A 22,126-nucleotide genomic window follows, 5' to 3' on the forward strand; every position below is an offset into this window, starting at 1 on the left:
GACTTTTTCTCGTGATATGAAGCAGCACCAGCAACACCACCAGAGTGAAGTTTTTATCTCCACCTAGGCTGCCCTGATGAAACTGCAGTGACTCTGCACACTTTGCAGTGGAACATGTCAAATAGCCAACTTTATACAAGGCAGCGATCCCAGAGACTTTCCACTGTGACTGCAGGGAGTCCCAGACACAGCACAAAGAGGCCAGACCTGAGAGGACCTCAGACCCGCCTCAGTCACATGGCCTTCAGGTGCTATTTCTGTTCACGCTATGAGTGACGAAGGTGCTAGCCAAACTAGCCCCAAACTCTGAACTTCCCTGGAAAAAGCTGAAAGCAGCTTGAATTTGATTTGTAGATAGTTTATAGATAGACAGTGGTAGAAATCAGCAATACTGTCTTTAATTTCTGTGGTTTTATTCCGATTTACTTTGATGGACTGTGGAAAAAGATGTCTGAGAATGTCCAGATATTCCACACTCCATGTGACGGCTGTTATTTTCCAATTTTTTGAGCCAGAGCTCCTCCGGGAAGATAAAACAAATGGCAGCATTGGTAGCTTCCTGCTGATGGCAGAGGTGCAGTGCAGTGAAAATGGGGTGACTGAAGCTGAGCACCAGTGACAGTTAAAAATAAACTAAGAAGTACACGCTTGACAGTTTTTCCTGAATTCCATCGGCACATTTCACATTCTTGAAGATTCTCCAAAAGTGAACCTTCAAAACACAGAGGATTGAAAATTAAGCTTTGTAGTGACAGAAGAACCTTTTTCTTCTCAGAAATAAAAATTGATTGAAATAAGATGCAGACTGTCAAAATAAAAGCCTTAATTTGGGTCATCTGTACCTTGTACATCTTTCCCATGCTGCTGTGAGCACAGAACAATCTGCTGGTTCAATCTTGTTAAATTGTTTGTCCTGACATGCCTGAGAACTTGTTAGCGACTTAATTCACTAATAGAGCTTGTCTTTCTGTTTGGCCACATGTTTTGCACATTTAAAAAGACGATAAAAATTATATTTCCGCCATCATTTTGGCTCTCAATAACATCCAGGCTCCCTTTTAATTTGAGTTATTTCTCATGTTTTCTAATTATTTTGAGTTTGCATAAATATTTGTTGAGCAGGGAGTTTTCCTTTTTTTCCCTTCCCTTCTCTCCAAAGATCTGCATCGACTGGCAAAAAAGCTTGAATGTGATTTATTTCACGCTTATTGCACTGATTATATAGCTGGATTTAATATTTGGTGATAATTATCCTGTTGTGGAAACTTCATCGCCACAGACGAAGAGCTATAATTTAATATTGGCCCTCCCTCTTTCACTTTCCTATCCAGACACAGCAGATTGCTGGAAATATTTGTGAATGATGGAAGAAGAGGAGATTGTATGTCAGCAAGAGGCAACACGAGTCAGGCAACCCAACAGTGAGAGGCAACACAAAGTAGATTTTTGGGGTTTGTGTATATCCGTGTGTATATTGTGTGTGTGACTGAAGCTGTCAGGAAGTTGAGTTAAGGTCCTAAATCATCTGAAAACTTTAACATGAACCAGTTTTACAGTCCATATCACTTCTACCAGCACTGAGTTTATGCCACAGCATATTTGATCCCCAAAGTTCAGCTTGTTTAACTGGTGGGATCAGTCTATGCCTTGCCCTGGGTTTGTTGAAGAGGTGCTCGTCAGTCAAACTCAGACATGGTACGCAAATATTCTGATCGCTGACCTCGCCCACACATGGAATCCAACGTTTCCTCAGGGACTGCTGCCTCTTTGGAAATCCTATAAAACAATGAACTGCACTGTGCAAGAGTGCTTTTCATGAGCAAATTAGTGTAAAACAGAGAGGGTGTGAGAGAGTCGAGCTGAGACGAAAGCATGCATGGGCCCAGGTATGCATAGGTCAGCAGGGGGAGTGGGGATGAAGGACAGTTTTATTTGTATAGTGCAACATCACAGCAAAAGTTGCCTCAAGGTCCTTTATAAGGTAAAGTAAAGACCTACAATAACACAGAGATATCCCCAACAATCAGAAGCACAGAAGCACTTGGTATCTGGCAATAAGCCACACCCATTTGCTGTTCAAACCTTCTGTTTGTGAAGGGCAGCCAGTAAAGAAAAATGGGGCTTAGTGGGGGAGGGGCTAGAACATTTTGACAGATAATTAAGGTTAACTTTGAAACGTGACTGACGCAAAGCCCCCCCAAGAGAGTCCAAGAACAAAAATCTGGAAAAATCCTGAAACTGTTGTGTTATCTCTGACAAATTTGCACGAAAAGACCACAAACAAACTTTACGAAGAAATCCCAGTAACAAGACAAATCTTATTCCTGTGCATCTCGAGCTCCACTGTTGGCCCCCAGAACCTGATTTGTAACATTGCTGCCATGTTCCCTTCACTATAATGAACCAGCACTTTGGTTAAGGACTCTTACATTTATTGCAGTTGCATGTAAATATTTGTGAAAAAGAAAATGTGCTGTAGTTCAGGTTGCAGTATTATTTTAAACCCCACGTGTCTGGAAATAGGCGATTAAAAAAAAAAAAAGACTAAAATTCAAGTTAGTCCATTCAGATACAGATGAGTATCCACAACAAATCTCCAGGTATCCAGTAATTAAAACTATGCTTGTAATGTTCCACAGTTCCACAATTAGCAAAACAGAATTTGGACAGCTTTAACTACTGGAAAATTTCCCTTTATTGATTGATTAATTGTATTGCTAAAAATCATATTGAACTCACCTTCAGGACATAAACAGTGGTCAATGATCAACAGAGGAAAAGGAACTGTGAATGTGCCAGCGTTAATCAGAAGGGTTGATTTTCATCTGGATCTGATGTTTAAAGGCTTCCAAAAATATAATATAATTGATTTATATCCAATACGTAATAATTAATAGAAATCTAATCCAGTCGGAGAGAACTAGAAATATTAATAACATATGTTACACATGGGAACAAGGCAAAATATGGAGTGAAAAAGGACTTTTCTGTTTGATAAATTGTTCTAAAGGTTCATAAAACCCACAAGAGAGACATTCACGAACCATTAACTCTAGAGTAGCCAGCAAAAAGCTGAAAAAAGTGAGATATCAAAGCGTCCAGCAGAAGATCTTCCAATAAAAGGAGGACTATAGTGATGATTTGATGATGCAAAGACATCCAGTGAACTACATTAAAGAGATTTCCTGTTGGTGCTTGGACACTTTGAGTTCATGCGGTTCCCGACATGTTTTATGTCTTTCTTCTTTCCCCTATCCAATGCTCTGCACTCACTAATGATGCTGAAAAATCTCAAAATATCCCCAAAATATGAACAAAAAGCACCGGACAGCTCTTCACATATGTTTATGCCGTCCTCTCAGGCCTTTATGGCTGTGGTGATCGGTCCACTCGATTGCCTTTTAATAGTTTCCATTTTGAAAAATAATTAGATCTGGCAGCACGTCCATTATGGTCCCTTTGTTTAAAAGGGAGGATGGTTTTAAATAAAAGAAGTCACAAATACTGGAAAGAACATTAAAACATGTCTGCCAATGTGACTGTACAGTATAAAAAATGCTCACAGTCAAGTCTGAAAACATCTGCTGTGATTTGAGAGGAAATTTAACTGCTATGGTGTCAAAAACTAAAACTGTGGAATCAACATTACATCGCCATTTATATTTCATACACAGTATAAGTTATTGTCTCACGTTCCTTTGATTAATTCTCGGCTTAACTGTTACTTCCAGAGGGGGGTCCTCCTAAAAACCTGGTCACCAGCGATGTAACTGACACCAGCTTCGTGGCGTCTTGGACAGCGGCGCCTGGGAATGTGAATACGTATCGTGTTCAGTGGAAGTCGATGTTTTCCCAGGAGATCCAAGAAAAAACGGTGCCAGGAGATGAAACCAGCACCGTGCTGGAAGGTCTGACTCCAGAGACACTTTACCAAGTCTCTGTGGTCGCTGCCTACCGCCACAAAGAGAGCGAGCCACTCACGGGATCAGAAATCACAGATGGTAAGACTTAATAAACTCTTCAGTCTTTCATCTTTAGCAGTAAGAGAAAATGCATGCATGCACCAAAGGATGAAAGCTGAAAAAATAAAGAAATTCATATATAATCAATGACAGTTACAGGAAGTATTTATGAAAGAACAGACAAAATAAATGTTAACCGTGAGCAAACATATGTTTCTATTTGATCTGACTCTCAAAACAAAAACCAGATCACAGATTGGACCAACCGTTAGCAAAGAGAAAGCAAACCTTCCCGTGTGGTCTCACTTGTCATGGTGGAATAAGTCTTGATAGAGTGCTGGACGTAAGTGCTTTGGCCTTGCTTGAACACCATGGTGTTACCCAACTTTTAATTGGAAGGTGGGACCTACAGTCAGCAGTGCCCTTTCTACTGACGCCAAGATGGTCTGACATCCTGACATTAGGTAGCGACCAGAGTGTGATTTAAAAGCGTCCCACTCAGAGAAGACCACGAAAAGCTTTAGGAGAGCGCATATCATACCGTCCCAACCATCTCTGTGAAACAGCACTTTATATAAGAGTCAATAGATTCTCTTATTTCCATTTGACACTAGTGTATGTGACCCTGGAAGGAAAACAGCCGGATGATTAGCTTAACTCCACTGACACCTCTGGTGTCAATGAACATGTCGTCAGTTACAGCTTCTCAGAAAAACGAACAAAAGCAAATCTTGGTGATAATTAAACCTTTAATTTTAGTTGCGAGGGGGGTGTTGGCCCACTTGGGGCTGGAGGTGGGACTTGAGCATATTATGTACATAAAAGGTGGATGCAGCAAAGTGAGACCACCTGTTGGATTCTAGTTTCTTTGAATTTTGACTCCTTAACTTATAACTATACTATAAAAGCCTTGACAGTTTCCAAACTCACAGCTTACACATCTGCTCTAAAGAAGGAAATAACCCATACAGAACAAAGGTAACTTTGCGGTAGCCTCAAGTGGACATTAGAAGAACTGCAGTTATTGGCACATGAGCTTTATGTCTTGATTAGGGATGGTATCCGGTATCCGGTGCCATTATGGCAACGGTTCTGTCATAAACGGTAGTAACCAGACCGAAAAGCAGCGCACATTTCGGTGCTTTATTTCGGTGCTTTTTTTTCCCTGAGCTCTGATACACTTTAGATTCTAGCCAATCCTTTTACGTTTCTGAGGATAGTAGGCGGGCCCAGGTACGTACATTCTTTTAGAGCAGAGCTACAGATTAAAAATGCCCAAGGTGAAGCGGTCAAAAGTCTGGCTGTACTTCACAGCAAAATATGCAAACTCAGCAGCCTGCAACAAGTGCTTTAAGCTGATACTGTGCAAAGGAGGTAACACCTCAAATCCGATGAAACACCTGGCGACACAGCATTTTTTTTAAAAGCCGAGAAATGCGCCGTATTTGATAGCTTGCCGCGAGACCTCACACCGTGCACATCTACTGCGGGTGTGGTGCCTGTTATCGGACCTGGAGTTAGCCACATCCCCCAAAAACCCGAAGAGTAGAGTCCTGGCCCCTAGCCCTGCCAGTGTAGCAGAAATGATGACGGATGATGATGGCAGCAGCAGCCGTTCTTCTCTGGGCGAGTAGCTTAATGTTGTTGGTGTGTAATTTACGTTGAGTATGCTAACCACGTTATTACATTAATGCATGTAAGGTGAACTAGCAAACATCATCATAGCTACATGCGGCTGTCTTCTTGTTTGATGGCAGATACTCCCTTCACCCTGGCCAAAAAGGCTAAAATGACCAAAGAAAAAGTGGAAAACAGCTAAACGAGAGGTTTTTGGACAAAGTTTATGTTTTTTCCATTGTTTAAGCACTGCTTCCATCCAAGAGTGATACCATATATGCCCCATAGCTGCAGAAAAGGCTAACATTGTTATCTTTTTACAAAAAAACAGCTGAACATGAGAGGTTTTTGGACCAATTTTGTGTTCTCCATTCTTTAAGCACCGGTTCGAGCACCGGTTCGAGCACCGTTTAAGCATCGGCACCGTTTCAAAAGTACCGGTTTGGCACCGGTATCGGATAAAACCTAAACAATACCCATCCCTAGTCTTGATGATTGCAGCTTCACTTCCCGCAGTCACACAAGTAAATATTTGGCCCTTCTGTTACAAGCCACAAACATAGAAAGACATTTTTTGGGGGTCAGCTTTTTTCCCTGGAGCTGTCTGTTTGTCAGCGGCACATACTCACAAAATCTGGCAGCAGAGTGATGAAAAGAAAAGATCATTAGTGCAGCTTGTAATGTGTCTTCTTTCTGGGTTGGAGCATCTTTGGGCCCAAGTTCCCCAGTCCAATATTCTGTTAACACACATTAACCCTCCAAGTGTTTTCATGTTGAGTCCACCCTAACACCTCACCCTAACCCAAGTCACACTAAACAAATATGAAGCTGGGAAACACTGGGAAAATGCTTCAGACCATTGTTTTCCCTGTAAAACTCATTTTGTGCAACAAAAGCAGCCAGACTTGTCAAATGTTTGAATAGACTTCAAGATTAAATGACTTGATTTAATAAGTTATGAAACTACCATAAAGGTCATGGTAAACAAGATCAGCAGCTTTTGGCACATCACAGTGTGTCTGCCTCTTGGGCAGTGACCATCAGCTGGACTTCATTACTTTTCCTAGTACGTTGTGGGATACTTTAAGTGAACTGTTTAGAGTAAAGATAAATTCTAAACATATATAGGGTGAAGACTACAATGTCACACTCACTATTTAGGGTAGTCTGTATAATAAGGTGAGTAATGAGTTACTTCAGATGTAGTTCGTGTTTTATTTGGTGCCAAAAAAGTCATCTTTGCGCAACATGAGGGCTGCTTGGGGATATCAGTCGTCTTTAACAATTTATACATTTTTAAAAAGGACTCCAGAAACTTTTCTTCTCTCTGGCAGAAGCAGATCTGATTTTGAGATCAGTTCTTATCACCTGAAATTTACCCTTACCTGTGTATCCTCCTGTCTTTGAATGAATAAATAATCTTTATTTGGGGGTTAAAGTGCCTTGCTTGAGATCACAGTGATTAGTTACTCTGAGATCATCTGGTTAGCATCAGTCCAGATGTTTAAAAGGCAGCGTTCAGGCCACGAACCCGTGTTTTTAACCCTCAGAGGGGAAGTCAAGGACGTCCTCACTATTTTCAGACATTTGGCTGAAACTCGCTGTTCTGATTGCAAGTGAACGTGAGCCAAAACAGATTCAATGCTTCCTTTTGTCAGGAAAAAAAAATCTATTTCTTACATAATCATACAGTTGGCACTCTCCAACGGGTTTCTGGTTCCTGGTTGGTGAAAGCCGTCCAAATTGAAATTAAAATTTTCAGTGTAGATTATTTTTAGGCCGAGATTTAAAGCGAAGCTGCAGCGCGGTGGCAGCTTTGCTTGTGCTGCGTTCTCAGCAATAACACGACTACAGCGTGGGTGTCCTGTGAACTGCACGCTCACTTATTGTGTCCGAGTTGAGGCACTCTCTAAAAATGTCAACGCGTCCCTCATTTCATTTGCACACATGGGAAATTAAACACACACACACACGGGCCACCCGAAACAAAGAAGGCACAGATAAACTATCGCATCTTACTTCATGCTCTCCCTCTGCATCTTTCCAGCAGGAAATTTGAATCTCCTGCTTTAGATTTGTTTAAATCCATCAACACACGGAGAAGTTGGATTCAGTATTTTTTTCCACCTATAAAAATCCTCCAGAGTGAAATCAAGTAGTTTGAAAAACTTTCCCCGGGATCATTAAATATACATATTATTTCCTCACAGAGTTTTTGTAATCGCTCGCAGTATTGTCAGAATGACTTAATTTTAATTCACAGGGCTTCTCTGTTGTTTCGGCGCAAAAAGGAAAATGTGGTTACCATTTCCTCCCAACCGATCACTTCTGGGTGAAAGCCTAATTTACAGCCAATTACATCTGGCAGGTAGCTGATGGTATTACTCAACATTTACGCCCGCAGTTATGAATGCTAACGACGACTGAGGGAATACAGAGGGATACCTCACGTGGCCGAAAGAAGTGATGATTGCTGGAATGGTTCAGATAAAGAAATATTGAGTGAGCTTTATGGCAGCAATGCTGAGTGTTTTTGAAGGACATGAAATGTGGCAAAAAGTACATTACATGAAAAGAGCTTTAGGCTGAAAGTGAACCTATGCTTCTCACGTCCGGCTTTTGCACTCCGCTGGAGTGGCTGTGCATTATTATCTATATAAAGCTGAGTCTTGGTTCAAGCCTGGTGGGAAGACCAGCTGAGATCACAATTTTAGCTATACAGACTCAAACAATGATCTTTCACCCAATAATTGTGAGTAAAATTTATAAAATCATAGGTTAATTTAATAATTAATCATTATGGAAAATATGCTTGGTATAAAGTGAATGTACACCAATCAAGTAAATTTCATTTTATCAGATTCTATTAAATTCAATTTTAACAGGACAAAATCTCTAGCAGGTAAAAATCCTGAATCCGGGTTTTAGTAAATAGAACAGAGGTCGGACACCGAGGAGCAGCTGGTGCAGACTGAGGACAGGCAGTAAGACAAAGAGCAGAAACTATCCAGCGTTCCAAAAATAAAGAAAGCACACAGACTTACAAGCAGTTTGGCAACAGCAGAGGTCAAAGATCACACACAAGAGGCGAGGAATGAACACTGGGAAAGATAATAGTAGGAACATAAAGTAAGGAGAAAGCAGAAATAACTAAGGTGCATGACAAATCAAATCAAATAATTAATTAAAAACATCATATGGGATTGCCTTTTCAGTGTGTGTGCTGTGATTGGCAGCCTTTAAAACAGAGCCTGGCTCCGTGCAGAGACTTCCTGGATAAAAAGGCCTGAGTCTAAAAATATTGACATCGAGGTGGACAAACTCACATTGATGTCACCCACTAATTTGTAGGATCTATTTTGAACCCTTGATTTTAACATAATGGCATTACCAGCTGAGTTTTTATGAAGCCAGAAGGGACCATGTTTAGAGGAGATGGTGGAGTGAAGCTGTGTCCATAGACTTAAACTAATTATTGCTAAGTAGCATGAATAAAACACTAGAAACACAAGAATTTCACTTAAACAAAACTAAAACATAGACTTAGTAGAAGGGCTGTTAGTTCAGTTAATGCCACAATAAGCTATATTATTTGTGATTATGCAATAAATTTGTTCCAAAAGGCAGTGATACCATAACCATGAGCCATTTACCATTTTGCTCAACTTTAAACGTCAATAAAATATAAACGGGGCAAGTAAAGAAAAAATAATCTTCTTCCATAAGTGTGTCATAAAGAGAGAAATGAGCTTTAGAGGCCAAAACTGTTTTTGGAGCAGGCTGTAAATGTGTTTATTTCAGCTGTTGGAGATTTTAACATGGGAGTCTGTGGGGACTGACTTGTTTTTGGAGCCAGCCCCAAGTGGGCATCGGGGGAACTGCAGATTTTAGCATTTTTTCAGCCCTCCAGGTTTCTACTTTAAAACAAACCCTGGATAAGTCAAATATACTTTGTTTAGGTTTCCCCAGGAACAATTTAAAGGGGAACTGGTACAACTAGTTTCTCTTTAACGATACTGAATTATGTTGTTGCAGTATTAAAAGTGCATTCTATGTTTTCAGCCTCTGCTGATGGGAAAAGACTGAGAGTGTCAGACGAGACAGAGAAAACCATGAGAGTCACGTGGACGCCAGCGCCGGGCAACTTGCTCAACTACCGGCTGAAGTACGTTCCCCACAACGGAGGCAAAGAAGTGGTCCAGAAAATCCCTGCAAAGGCCACTTCTACCATCATGAAGAATCTGAAGCCCGCGACCACATACAATATCACCGTTCTGCCCATCTACAAGCGCAGGGAAGGAAAAGCAAGGCAAGGAGTAGGAACGACACGTACGTTGGTCCATAATTCAACCCTCTGAGAGACAGCACACTGCAGAAACATGTCCATCTTAGCCAAGACGTTTATACCTGTGCTCAGTCTAAAAATATGATCGCTGCTGGATGAGTTTAGCTCAGGTGCTGGATGCAATGGGCACAGAGTCACTCATTTAAAGTCATTTTTTATAAGAAAAAATACTCCTGTAAGAAAGTTTTCATGTTATATTGCTCTAATTTTAAAGGAGCTTTTACATAATGAGAAAAAGTAAATCTGAGGCCCACTCTAAGGATGTGTGAGGATGTGTAGCCTCCAGGGTTTAATCCTCAGTGCTGAAGTTAACTAGAGAATTGTCTGTATTTTCCAGGCAGCGTATAAACCTGGTATATTTAAAGATTTATTCACAATTTTTCAGAGAAACCTCACACCAAGTCACGGTGCCTTGGAAAAAAAAATGTTTCTTTGTTCCAAGTTGCAGATTTTTTTTCCCGTTTTCCCACCAACAATTTCATGGACTGACTTCAAGTTTAAACTACTTGTTAAGAGGAGTATTTTTCACACCACAGGTGCTGCAGCGCCTCCTCACGAGAACACTAAAATCACAGATAAACACGTGCTCAATCACACGCTAGCATTACTAACACACAGCATGACACTGGGCTTCCTAACGGTCGACACTGGGTTCAAGGAATTGTATTATGGACTAATGAGAAACTGGCTTGAATGTGGCGTGGCTGATCCTTAAAAACCTTCGCCAAGAGTTGGAGTTGTGTCGAGTTTAGTTCTAGGTTAGTTTGTCCTGAATTTCCTGCTGATTTCTTCTATTTCAGTGTCACCGTACAAGAGTCCCAGGAACCTTCTGACCTCAGAGCCCACCAGGACCAGTTTCAGAGTGTCCTGGGATCCAGCACCTGGGGAAGTCAGGGGCTACAAAGTCACCTTTCACCCCACAGGGAATGATATTGACCTTGAGGAGCTCCTTGTTGGCCCCTATGATAACACAGTTGTTCTAGAGGAACTCAGGTAAGCTTTCAGAGTTATTTTATGGCATACGCAGAGGATTTCATTTAAAAGGAAACAACAAATATTGAAGACAGTCAACAGGAAAAGGCTTAAATGGACACTATGATAACAGAACTCATAAATTCTATAACTTGTCAACAATAGGATTTGGTCCAGAAAAGTAGTTTGACCCAGTAGTATCAGGGAAAGTTGCAGTTAAATATCTGCGAACTGAGGAGAGCCGCTACTGAATGTCTGGGAGAGGACTGTTGTCCCATTGTTGTCTGATAGAGGATTCTAGCTGCTCAAATGCAGGTTTTTGGACTGAATGCCAATAACATGCCAGATGCTCTCTTTCCTCTTAAGTCTGGAGAATACGGTGTCCGTGTTTTCCAAAAGATTTCCAATTCTGATTCGTCAGACCACAGAAAAGTTTTCCTCTTTGTTTCTTTCTATTTTAAATGAGCTTAGGCCCAGAGAAGACAGCAGCATTTCTGTTAACTTATGAATATTTCTTTGTATGGTAGAGATGAAAGGATGAAAAGAGGAAGACGAGTTTTATGGAGAACATGCAGAGGGTTGGAGATGGAGGCAGATCATCTGCTGTGGTGAAAAAAATATTTAATGTGGTTAAAGATAAGAGATACATGTTAGATACTGATTCTATCAACTTGCTATGAAAATACAGATTGGGGTTATGGGTTCCTATTGGAAGGCTGTAGGGACCTGGATACAGTACAGGACCTTTTTTTACAGTATTCTTCTATATTACTACCTTACAATATAAAGCGCCTTGAGGCGACTGTTGTTGTGATTTGGCGTCATATAAATAAAATAATAATAAAATGGAATTGAATTATTACAGCATGATTGCACAAAGACTAATAGAAATGTAAATGTTTACACAAAAATCATTAATTTTGATGTGGGGAAGCTGTTTTTCTGTGCTTAGACTGTTAAACACATAAACAGTGCTAATGTTTAGGTAGCAGCTTAGCTAGCTGAATACATGGTACAAGGTTGATGCACAGTAGCAAAAGATGTAAAGCTTTTCCAAAAATAAACTTTTGTAGACTACATTGTGTGCAGTGATTTCAGATTATATTCTGATCACAGCAGGCAGGTAAAACCTCCCAAATCTGGCTATTAGCATTGTCTGAGTAACACTGAACACAAACACATTGTTTTTGTTCAGTGTTACTCGGACCTTCATAGGGAATCTCTTAATTTGAAATTTGAGGGGTAAAGTTACATCTTAGTTTGGAATTCAACCCTTAATAAATCAAATAAAGCTTTGTTATGCTTTCAAACTAACATTTATTCTTGAACCAGTGCTGCGAATCTGACTGCAGTCAAACATTTAGGTTTCAGCACACCCTCCACCAGCTATGATGTCATCTGATTGTTTATGCTGTACAAAATTGCTTAGAACTGAGGGAAGCAGCAAAGCTTCACCACTGACATGAAACAACTTCGTAAAGTTCCACGTCTTTGGTAAAAAAAAAGTTAATAAGTTGAAAAGTTAATATTAGTAAAGGGTTCACTGCTTATAGGCTTATAAGCTGATGATGATTTTTTTTTTTTTTTTTCCCGATGATTTTAGCGGTTTGTCTCTTTTCCCCTTTATCCTCAGATCAGGAACAAAGTACTCTGTCGCTGTGTTTGGGATGTTTGATGGAGGAGAGAGTTTGCCTCTTGCAGGAGAGGAAAAGACGACTCTCAAGGATGAACCCGAATCTCCTCATGTCACTCTTTCTGGTAAAAGCCGACAACAAACTTCTCTCTGCGCTCATTAGCAGGCCTGCAGAGCAGACGTTCTCTGATCTCTGACGTTGAAGTGTCGCTCAGATTAGTGCCAAAACTTTGGTTTATATGTTATCACAGGGAATTGAAATCGCTGTCGCTGTGGGACTGAAACTCGGCACAGATGATTACGATTCATTGAAATTATTTAGAGATGCTTGGCTCACATTTTCTCACCTCCCTACTGTTAGTGGGAGTGTAATGTGGAGCAGAGTTACATGCGATCAGGTGTTGACATGAATATATATATGAACTGCACAAATGATCCCCTCACATGCTGCAAGCACTGAGCTTTAATGGCATTGCCATAAGCAGTTAGAGTTTTTTATGATCCAGAGGGTTCGATGCTGGAGGGATGTATGCAGCTAGGAAAATGTTATGCTTCCCATCAGACCCTGAGGAGGTGCTGATCCGCAGCAGAAATTCCTGCTGTAATGCGAAGCAGACACGGTGACCGACTGCCCACCGAGCAGGGAACGCGCCAGGCCACTCCAAGATCCTTGCTTACTGAACTGCAGCTCTAACAGAGCAGGCTTTAATTCAGTGTTTTTGACAGGTCCATATGGTCTTTAATGCGTCCTTAATATGCTGCAGAAACATTATTTTTTTACTGTCCATTAAATTTAATCCTTTTTAAATTTTGCTCTTTACACAAAACTGGAAAAATCTGACATTGAAGCGAGAAAACGTGATTCCAAGCATCTTTTCAGGATTTGGCTAATGAAAACGTTAACCTTCAATGCTAATTGCATCCACAAAGGAGAGTGAGAGAAAAAGTGAGGGTGAAGTGTGTGTCATCGCAAACATAAAAGGGCAGGTTTTCTGTCAATTCTGGACGAGTTGTCTGTTTAATAGCAGGATTACAGTCGAAATTACAACTTGGAGCAACAACTGGAGATTTTGTCATCACAAAAATGTATCAGATTGAACCAAGAACAATTTCGAGTCATCATGTAAATCTGAAGAAAACACTTCAAAGTAATTTGGAAGGATCTCATCTCATGCATGCTGCGCAGGGAGCTTTCAGCCTTAGTGGAGATATACAGGTTCAGACTCATGTTACTGTTGTTTACTTGTAAACAAACAGCATCTTTTATGCAAATAATCTCAACTCCAGAAATAGTTATTTGTATTTTCTGAAACTTTCAAGCATCTTGTTTATAGTAACACCACACAGTTCCTTTAACTGAAGCTTAGACACAAAAGCAACAACAATTCGGAGCTGCTACAGGTTTCGGCAGGACACAGACACACTGGGCTGAATTTTCATTTGCTCCTCCTCAGAGACACTGATTCCAACAGTTGTCTGCAGCTTATTAGAAACCTATGAAAGCTGCCTCTGTTTATGACATCTGTTTTTATTAATAAACGGCACCGGGACATGAGCGCGTTGTTTACTGGCGGTGGTATAACTCAGACAGACCGCGGCCAAGCATCCAACTCGAGCATCAAGCATCTGTTTCTGCTGCCTGCTAAAAAATGAAGTTGCTCGTCTCCTCTCATCTTTTTAATCACACACACAGGCACCCTGTTTTTAACTGCTGGGCGTGTCGTCCTAAAAACATGGACGAGCGGCCATTTTTCACCCCCTACAGGTACCTGGAGCAGGAATGCGCAGTAACTTCAGGGAGCAGGAGGCCTCGTAGATCACAGTATGGGAGAGGCTAATCGCTGCTGAGACTACAGCAGCACAAAACACCCCGAGTGTCTTGCTGTGCTGGAAGAAAGACACAGAGAGAAAAAAAGACCATGAAGAGAGCTCTTAATTCTGCACTGACAGCTGTTACACAACGTGTGAATTATTTGTGTTACATAATGTAAATCTGTTGTCTAAGCATCTTGTGATTGTGAGAGTTTTCGTGATGTCCTGCTTACTCCTCTGTCCTCCTGATGCATTTCCTCTCACTCTTTCACACTTTTCCCTCACACAGTAAGACTAAACAGACACTTGTGGTGGGTATCTGTTGTGTACTAACCTCCTCTCCTCCCAACACCACCGTCTCTACAGACGCTCAGTGTAAGACCACAGCGAAGGCCGACATCGTGCTGCTGGTCGACGGCTCCTGGAGCATTGGACGCATTAACTTCAAAACCATCCGCAGCTTCATTGGTCGCATGGTCAGCGTGTTTGACATCGGCCCAGAAAGAGTCCAGATTGGTAAAGCTTTCACTATTGTTACTATAACGACATGAGTCACATGGAGGGATGTTTTCCTTCAGACAACTGTCTCTTGGTATTCGCCTAACCTTAACCTCCCTTAATGGTATCTTTAAACCTCAATGGAAGATATTGTGCTCATTTCTAGATCCATATTTTAATTTTGGGAATTTACTAGAGTAGCTTTGTGTGAGTAACAGTTCAATCTAACCCCCATCCTGTATCTGAAATAAGCTGTTTTACACCAAATCAGAGTGGCTGTATCCTTAGTGTTGTATTTTCTGCAGGTCTGGCTCAGTACAGCGGTGACCCAAAGACTGAATGGCACCTGAACGCCCACCCCACCAAAGAATCCCTGATGAATGCTGTTGCCAACCTGCCATATAAAGGAGGAAACACCATGACGGGTGATTTTTTTTTTTTTTAGTACTTTGGCCCAGCTCTCACTGACCTGGGTGCCAGTGTGGGAGACAAATTGATTCATTTTTATATACTGTGGCAAATCACAACGTATACAAAGGATAAAGTATAATTTCAAAGCACTTTACATACTGGGGCCAAACCCTTGGTGTGAGACTCAGCCACAGTGGAGAACGAAAAGCTCACTTTTAAGAGGAAGAAACTTCAGACAGGTGTGAGGAAGACGATGGACAAACTACCGGAGAGAGTTGACACAAAGTTAATAAGATGCAGCATGGAGCGTTAGAGCGAGGCGAGACACACTAAGCATAGACGGTAATAATTCAACAAGACTTTTATTTTATTACTCAGTTGAGAAGATATAAGCAGAAGCAGTACAAGTTAATAGTGACAAAACACTGGAAGCAGCAGCTGAGCTTAGCATTGAACAGCTGGAAGGAAAAGCTGATCTACTATAACATGATGGTCTTCCATGGAAATCCAAACCTACCACTCATAGACAGAGACACAGAATTATAAGGGGTTTAACTTTAAAGCGATCACAGTGAATAGGTAGAAAGGCTGCTCATCAGTTTGTTACCTGTTGAAGTTCAGCATCTGCCTGCTGAGTTGGGGTCAGAATTCACTCAGCTTCCACTCTGAGTTCTTGGCTAGCTTAGTGTTAGCATGCTGTCTGTGCAGATGCTTGCAAAGAGTTGAAGTTGTGTTAGCAGCATAATTTAACAGCTGTTTGTCCTAGATGCAGTCTCCATTTTACCATCACACTCTTGTCCTTTTGTCCAATGAAAATAAAAGTAATGTCCATATCAACGCTCTTAGACTGTGGCACTGTTTTCCACCTCTGGCACGTGAACTGAAATCAGCTAACTGTGGCGTGTGTGCAAGAGGAACGAATAAGTGGGGTCAATAGAACCAGTTCTCGATTCCTGTCCTTGATAATGGACATATTCGGTATCACATGATCCAGCTGTAAGCTTTCTGATGGGTCAGGTTAGTTTCAGAGGGGTTAAACAACAGAAAAGCAGCATGCAGTGCTTTGTGATCTGCACACATAACTGAAACTTCTTCCTCACTGTGGTACAGGAATGGCTCTGAACTTCATCCTTCAGAACAACTTCAAACCCAACGTGGGGTTGCGTCCAGACTCCCGCAAAATAGGCGTCCTGATCACTGACGGAAAATCCCAGGATGAAGTCATTGTAAATTCACAGAACCTGAGAGACAGCGACATTGAGCTCTATGCTATTGGTGAGTGAGCTTCACTGGTTTAAAGAAAAGGAAATTAAAACACGTTTGAACTTTTGGATGATTGCTACCTGCATGCAGCGAAGCAGAAAAAGTACCTGACTTTACTAGAATGGGCTGAAAATGATCAACCAGCAGCCACTTTAGTCATCTTCCTTCATCAAACTCATGGTTTATTTTTCTCACAGGTGTAAAAAACGCTGATGAGAATGAGCTGAGGTCCATCGCCTCTGACCCAGATGACATTCACATGTACAACGTCAACGACTTCAAGTTCCTGCTGGACATTGTTGACGAACTCTCTGAAAACCTGTGCAACAGCGTTAAGGGCTCAGGTAGGGAAGATGTCACATGCTCAGAACACTGGCACAGATACCTGCTAATGAGCGCTAACTAAAAGATAAAATATGTGAGTAATCAGGTCATCTTAATTATTTAATGTTATCGAGGTGCATCCATGGACCTAAACATAAACTAAGTATTGCTATGAGCAACAAACTCACCAAAACTGAAGTACAGACTTCTGGGACAGTCTGTTTGTGTAATTAACCACACAGCAGATAGTTCCATTAAAATGCTCCAAGAAGTGCCAGCAGCACAAAGCTGTTCTAGAGGTCTACTTCAGTGATTTGAATTAGCGTAGGTGAAGCCGAGCAGGGCTAGCAGCTACGACCGCTTGTGTCTGCACCATCCTATTAGCCATAATGGCCACATCCTTAACTTTAAGCCTTAACAAAATCCAAAGGGGTGACTTATCCAAACATTCGTTATCAACTTATCCCAAAGTTTCATTGTACACGTACAATGACAATATAAGGCTTTTCTATTCTGTTCACCACCTGTACAGGTGTTACGAAAGGGGAAAACATCCACAGGCCAAAGCTGGGGTGTTTTTTGTATCGGTCTGTGAATCTCTTTATTTCTGCTGTAAAGTTGGACATTTTATCATGGCAGTCTATAGGGACTGACTCTCAGTCTGAGTCTGCCTCAAGTGGACACTAGTGGAAATGCGGCTTGGTATGACAAGGCAAACACATACAGTATGCATTGGCAGAATTTAAAACAAATGAAGCAGAAAGTCCAAAGCAGTGTGATTTAAATATCACAATTTCATCATAAACTTCTTATTCCTGCTCATGAAAATGCCGCAGAACATGGCGATATGGTACGCTTTAGCTAAAGATTTAAAGCTCTGTACATTTTCACAAGTAAATAGCAGCTCACAGCTCTTTGTACAAACTATTCTTTAAAATTACTGTGGTGGTGGAAACATCACAGTTTAAAAAAACAAACAGTTTTTAACATGGACAATCAGACATTGGTGTTTATTTTCCCGCAGGCTTTCAGCAGGTTTTATAAGAACCTGAGCCTGTGAAATCTGCTGACAAAAACTTTTAGTCTAAATCAAAGGCATCCTCTTCATTGGTACAGCTTGAGAGATGAAACTAATGGCTGCTGACAAGTAGAGAGTAGAGATTACTTTGAGTGTTTTATTATCTACAGATCAACATTATCCAGACTTGGCTGAAAGATAAAAGCAAAAATGATAAATTTGTAGATATATTTGACTCAGCTCTGCCTGACAGTCTCAATTATTTCAGACCTTCAAAGGACGTTGCGACACATCCAAGCATCTGATGGAAACTTTCGTAGTGGACGTACTTTATGTGTGTAAATCAATTTTAAGAGGAAACAATTTACAGCTGAGCCGGAGAAAACCAGTTTTTAAATGAAGCAGCCGGCCAGGAGCTTTACTGTCAGAGGAGCGAGGGCAGATTTGTGGATCCCAATATCTGTGCCGTTTGTTTCTTTTCAGATGATGAGTCAGTGGCAGCGCCCACCAACCTGGTGACCTCGGAGGTGACGCAGAGCTCTTTCCGCGCTACCTGGACTCCACCTGACGGTCCCGTGGACCAATTCCGCGTCACTTACGTGATGGCGGCCGGGGGACCCACCGAGGAGGTGAGATGAAGCTCACCCTCTCTAAAACCAGGCAACAAGGTTTAACTCGTCAGATACCAGTCACAATAAAATTTAATTGACATAAAAAAAAACTAAAGTAAGGAGATAGAGATGAGGAAACAGGAAATTAAAGTCAAAAGATACGCTCCAAGAAAATGATCTAAAGCAATCTCGAACATAACACACTGTTTAAAGGTATGATGAGGATAAATGAGGAGAGAGGCAGTACCCTATTTTTTCCTCTTCGCATCCTCCACCTGGTTTCGGTATAAAGTCGGTTATGTCATTGTTGTCTGGTATCCATTCTATTGTTCCATCTCTAAATGGTCAAAAGACCTTCAGATAATTGGAGTATTTTACAGGACTTAGAAGAATCCGCTCAGTCTGCTTCCTGTGACGGTAAACTTTATGTTTGCCAGCTGTTGGATCATTCTCTGAATATCAAACAGCAACTTGTTTTCTTATTAATTCCCTTTGGCTCCTATTAGCTAATTAGATAATTCTTTTGTTTGTTTATAGGAAACCAAAACCACAGCTTCCTGTAAATTTCAGATAATGACAGTTGCACAAAAACAGACTAATTAACGCTAAATTCCCTCCCGCCCTCCCTCACACAAAAACAGACTCTCGGGTGAGTTTCCAAACACCCAGGTCTGGCTTTTATTCAAAACTGCACTTTAGGTGGCCCCCAGGATCTGAAATGTGGATCCTGGCTGGTTTACTGAACCTACGCTGAGTTTAGACGTGATCTGTTGTCAGTTGTGTCTTTAACAACACGTTACTGGACCCTTTACTGGCTCTGGTCAGGCAGAGCCTGCGATGATTTCACTCCATCTATTTGGTTTAATGTTATAGATTCACACTGAGCCAGGATGCCTCCCCTGCAGCCACTTTTCATTAACATGTTTACATTGGACTGCTTGAACAGCGTTGGGTATTAGTGCAGACCTTATCTGCTGGGATTTACACCCACTTCAGCCCGTTACAAGGAGGGTCAGCACAGAGGCCATAGCGTGCTGCCACGAGGTGGAACTCGTATATAACTGTGTATATTCAAAAGGAAAAATAGAAATGCGTTAAATTAATAGACAAAGAAGGGGCTGTGCGGTGAGTGAAGTGTGTTCTTGGCTTAATTTTAAGTCTTAAAAATGTACGATCAACCCGTGCAGCTGCTGTTTTAGGCAAAGACACTAAAAATCGATGAGTGGGATTTGTCTCTGAAAACCTGATGCTAGGATCGATATCATTATAACAAAACTATGTAATTGTTATTTTTTTAAAGGTTTGGTTACAGAGTCTCATATTTAGAGTGTCATCATTTGCCAGAAAGAAGAAAAGAAGTACACGATAAACAAAGTAAAGTTGACTCTAAAATTATTATTATTATAACTCAAATTTCCAATATTGTGAACATAAAGTCCTTGGATTATGATAAGCGAATGACTGATACTGTGACAGCTCAGAAGGAAGCAGGACACAAGAAAAACAAACACGTACATTCATGAAAACCCAGCACAAATATTAAATGTCTAAACTTTTACTCTTGGGTCCTGTTCAATCTGATCTCTGTGTCAGGAAAAATAATACACGATTAAGAAGATTACCCCTGTGTTTGGAGTTGCTCGTATGGTGTGTGTGTGTGTGTGTGTGTGTATTATTGGTCATTATCAGCTAGTTTTAACCCACAATAGCATGGTATGTGACGTGAGTGTTCATATCAGCTGAAACTCCCTTTATTTAATGTGCTGCATGTATCCCAATGTAAACTCAGGTGGGCTGGACCAGAAAAACTATTGCAAAACAAACCTTTTTTTATTTTAATGTATTGAAGTATGTTCATCTGTTACAAAGCAGATGATCATACTGAGAGATCTTATAAGTATTATAGGCACATTACAGTGGCTTTACAGATCACAGTGGCTTTACCAGAGCAAGGGTTCACTGCTCTGCAAGCAAGTATAATCCTGGCTCCACATTGCAAACAAATATATCTTTATGGTTGCTTCCAGTAAATTAAATCTAAAGTTTGTGCTAAAAAATAAATAAATAAAGAGAATGTATCAGCTTGTTTCCCATCCTATTTTGATAATCTTGAGTGTCTGATTCAATAAAGATTAAGGTAAGGTCACACCAGTGGAGTCAAGAAAAACTGTGGTCGAGATCCATTGGAAACAGGTTGAGCTTAATGAATCACAGACACAAATAACTTGATAAGAGGGAGATATTTTCCAGATTACCAAACTGAAGAGCCCACCAGCCTGAGAAGCTGCAGACTCTTTGTGTTTGTTTGTTATTTCTCGGCTGGGTTTGATTTTCCAGCAGAATAGTGCAGGAATGTGACGCTATTTCAAAGCCAAGTTGAACATCCCGCACGAGGACTTTCCCACCAGCGCAATAGATTCAGGCTCAACAGACTACAATTATCCAACGGTGAAAAGACAGATAAAAGTTTTAATGACATCACGAAGAGAGGTGAGAGGTGAAACGTCTTCAAGCAACTTAAAGAAGTCCAGACGCTTTTCTTTGTAAGCTCCTTTGACTACGATGACCTGGATGACTGAGAACCTTCACAGACATCACGAAGAGAGGCTTCTTTGGTTTTTGATCCCAGGCACTCTGTTTTTTTTTTACTTTCTGAGGTGAAATTTACCAGCTATGGAATGATAACCAGTCCTTTATCATTTCAGGTGCTGGTCGACGGATCCGTGAACACCTTAGTGCTGCAGAAACTGTCGCATCGGACCGAATACATTGTCAATGTTTACTCTGTGGTTGGCGAGGTGAACAGCGAGCCTCTGAAGGGCACTGAGACCACATGTGAGTATTTCCTCTTCACCTCTGTACCTTCTTGTTCTGTGCCGGACGTAATGTGTGCACTGCTGTTATGTTTCACGGGTGTTGGAGTGGTTGGACAGTTGAAGAGGGGCAGAGACAGCAAAAAGCCTGTTCGGATCCACAAAAGTCCAATATTAGACTCCAGATAGAAGTCTCAACTGGCCCCTGGACCTTATGTTTGATTCCCCTGCTCTAAGTCATTAAGGATGATCTCATGATGGTCATCATTGGTGATGATCCCTGCCCTAAATCTAACTATGCTACACTGTAAGGGCAAAAGTACTGAGAAACAAAGCTTATTCTTTGATTTCAGGTGCTTTCAGTCCCATTGCCACAGGTGTATAAAATCAAGCACTGTCTGCCTTTACAAACCTTTCTGAGAGACATTGCCTCTGGCATTAACATCAGCACTAAAACTGTGTGCTGGGAGCTTCATAGCCTATCTTAAACCTCAGAGGCTTAAGCAGGATTGTTTCTCCACTCTCCAAAATTCAAAAACGGCTCTTGCCGATTGAGAGAAGAGCTGAGTTTTTATTCTTGTTGATTTTTTTAAAACCTCTTAGTTCAAAGACATGATTAAAGAAGAGGTTTGAAGGCCGATAGTATCATCGCATTGTGGTGCTTCACATTTGTGGGAAAGCGTTCTATTTCTTCCATATGGTTTGTGAGATAAACAGCTTGATTTCTCCGCTCATTATCCTGTTTCACACACATCCATGGAAGTCATCTGCCCGCCTTCATATCTGGTCCAGCATCTGTGTTTATACTACATATATTTAGCATCTGATCTGAGGTGGAAATATGTTT

At 41.1% G+C, this 22,126-nt stretch overlaps 1 protein-coding gene across 4 annotated transcripts in view; it reads left to right on the forward strand.

Moving 5' to 3' along the window:
* col12a1b (collagen, type XII, alpha 1b) overlaps positions 1–22,126 on the forward strand; it is a 150,681-nt gene that overhangs the window by 31,896 nt on the left and 96,659 nt on the right. For all 4 annotated transcript variants that reach the window (XM_026194793.2, XM_080289842.1, XM_026194795.2 and 1 more), the window contains exons 13-22: positions 3,732–4,001; positions 9,642–9,908; positions 10,725–10,917; positions 12,530–12,654; positions 14,708–14,857; positions 15,145–15,264; positions 16,361–16,525; positions 16,711–16,857; positions 18,339–18,484; positions 21,172–21,301. In XM_026194793.2, the coding sequence (XP_026050578.2) occupies positions 3,732–4,001; positions 9,642–9,908; positions 10,725–10,917; positions 12,530–12,654; positions 14,708–14,857; positions 15,145–15,264; positions 16,361–16,525; positions 16,711–16,857; positions 18,339–18,484; positions 21,172–21,301 (1,713 nt within the window). The remainder of the gene's footprint in view (positions 1–3,731; positions 4,002–9,641; positions 9,909–10,724; positions 10,918–12,529; positions 12,655–14,707; positions 14,858–15,144; positions 15,265–16,360; positions 16,526–16,710; positions 16,858–18,338; positions 18,485–21,171; positions 21,302–22,126) is intronic.

This window comes from Astatotilapia calliptera, chromosome 15 (genome assembly GCF_964374335.1).
Source record: "Astatotilapia calliptera chromosome 15, fAstCal68.1, whole genome shotgun sequence".
NCBI classification, from domain to species: domain Eukaryota; kingdom Metazoa; phylum Chordata; class Actinopteri; order Cichliformes; family Cichlidae; genus Astatotilapia; species Astatotilapia calliptera.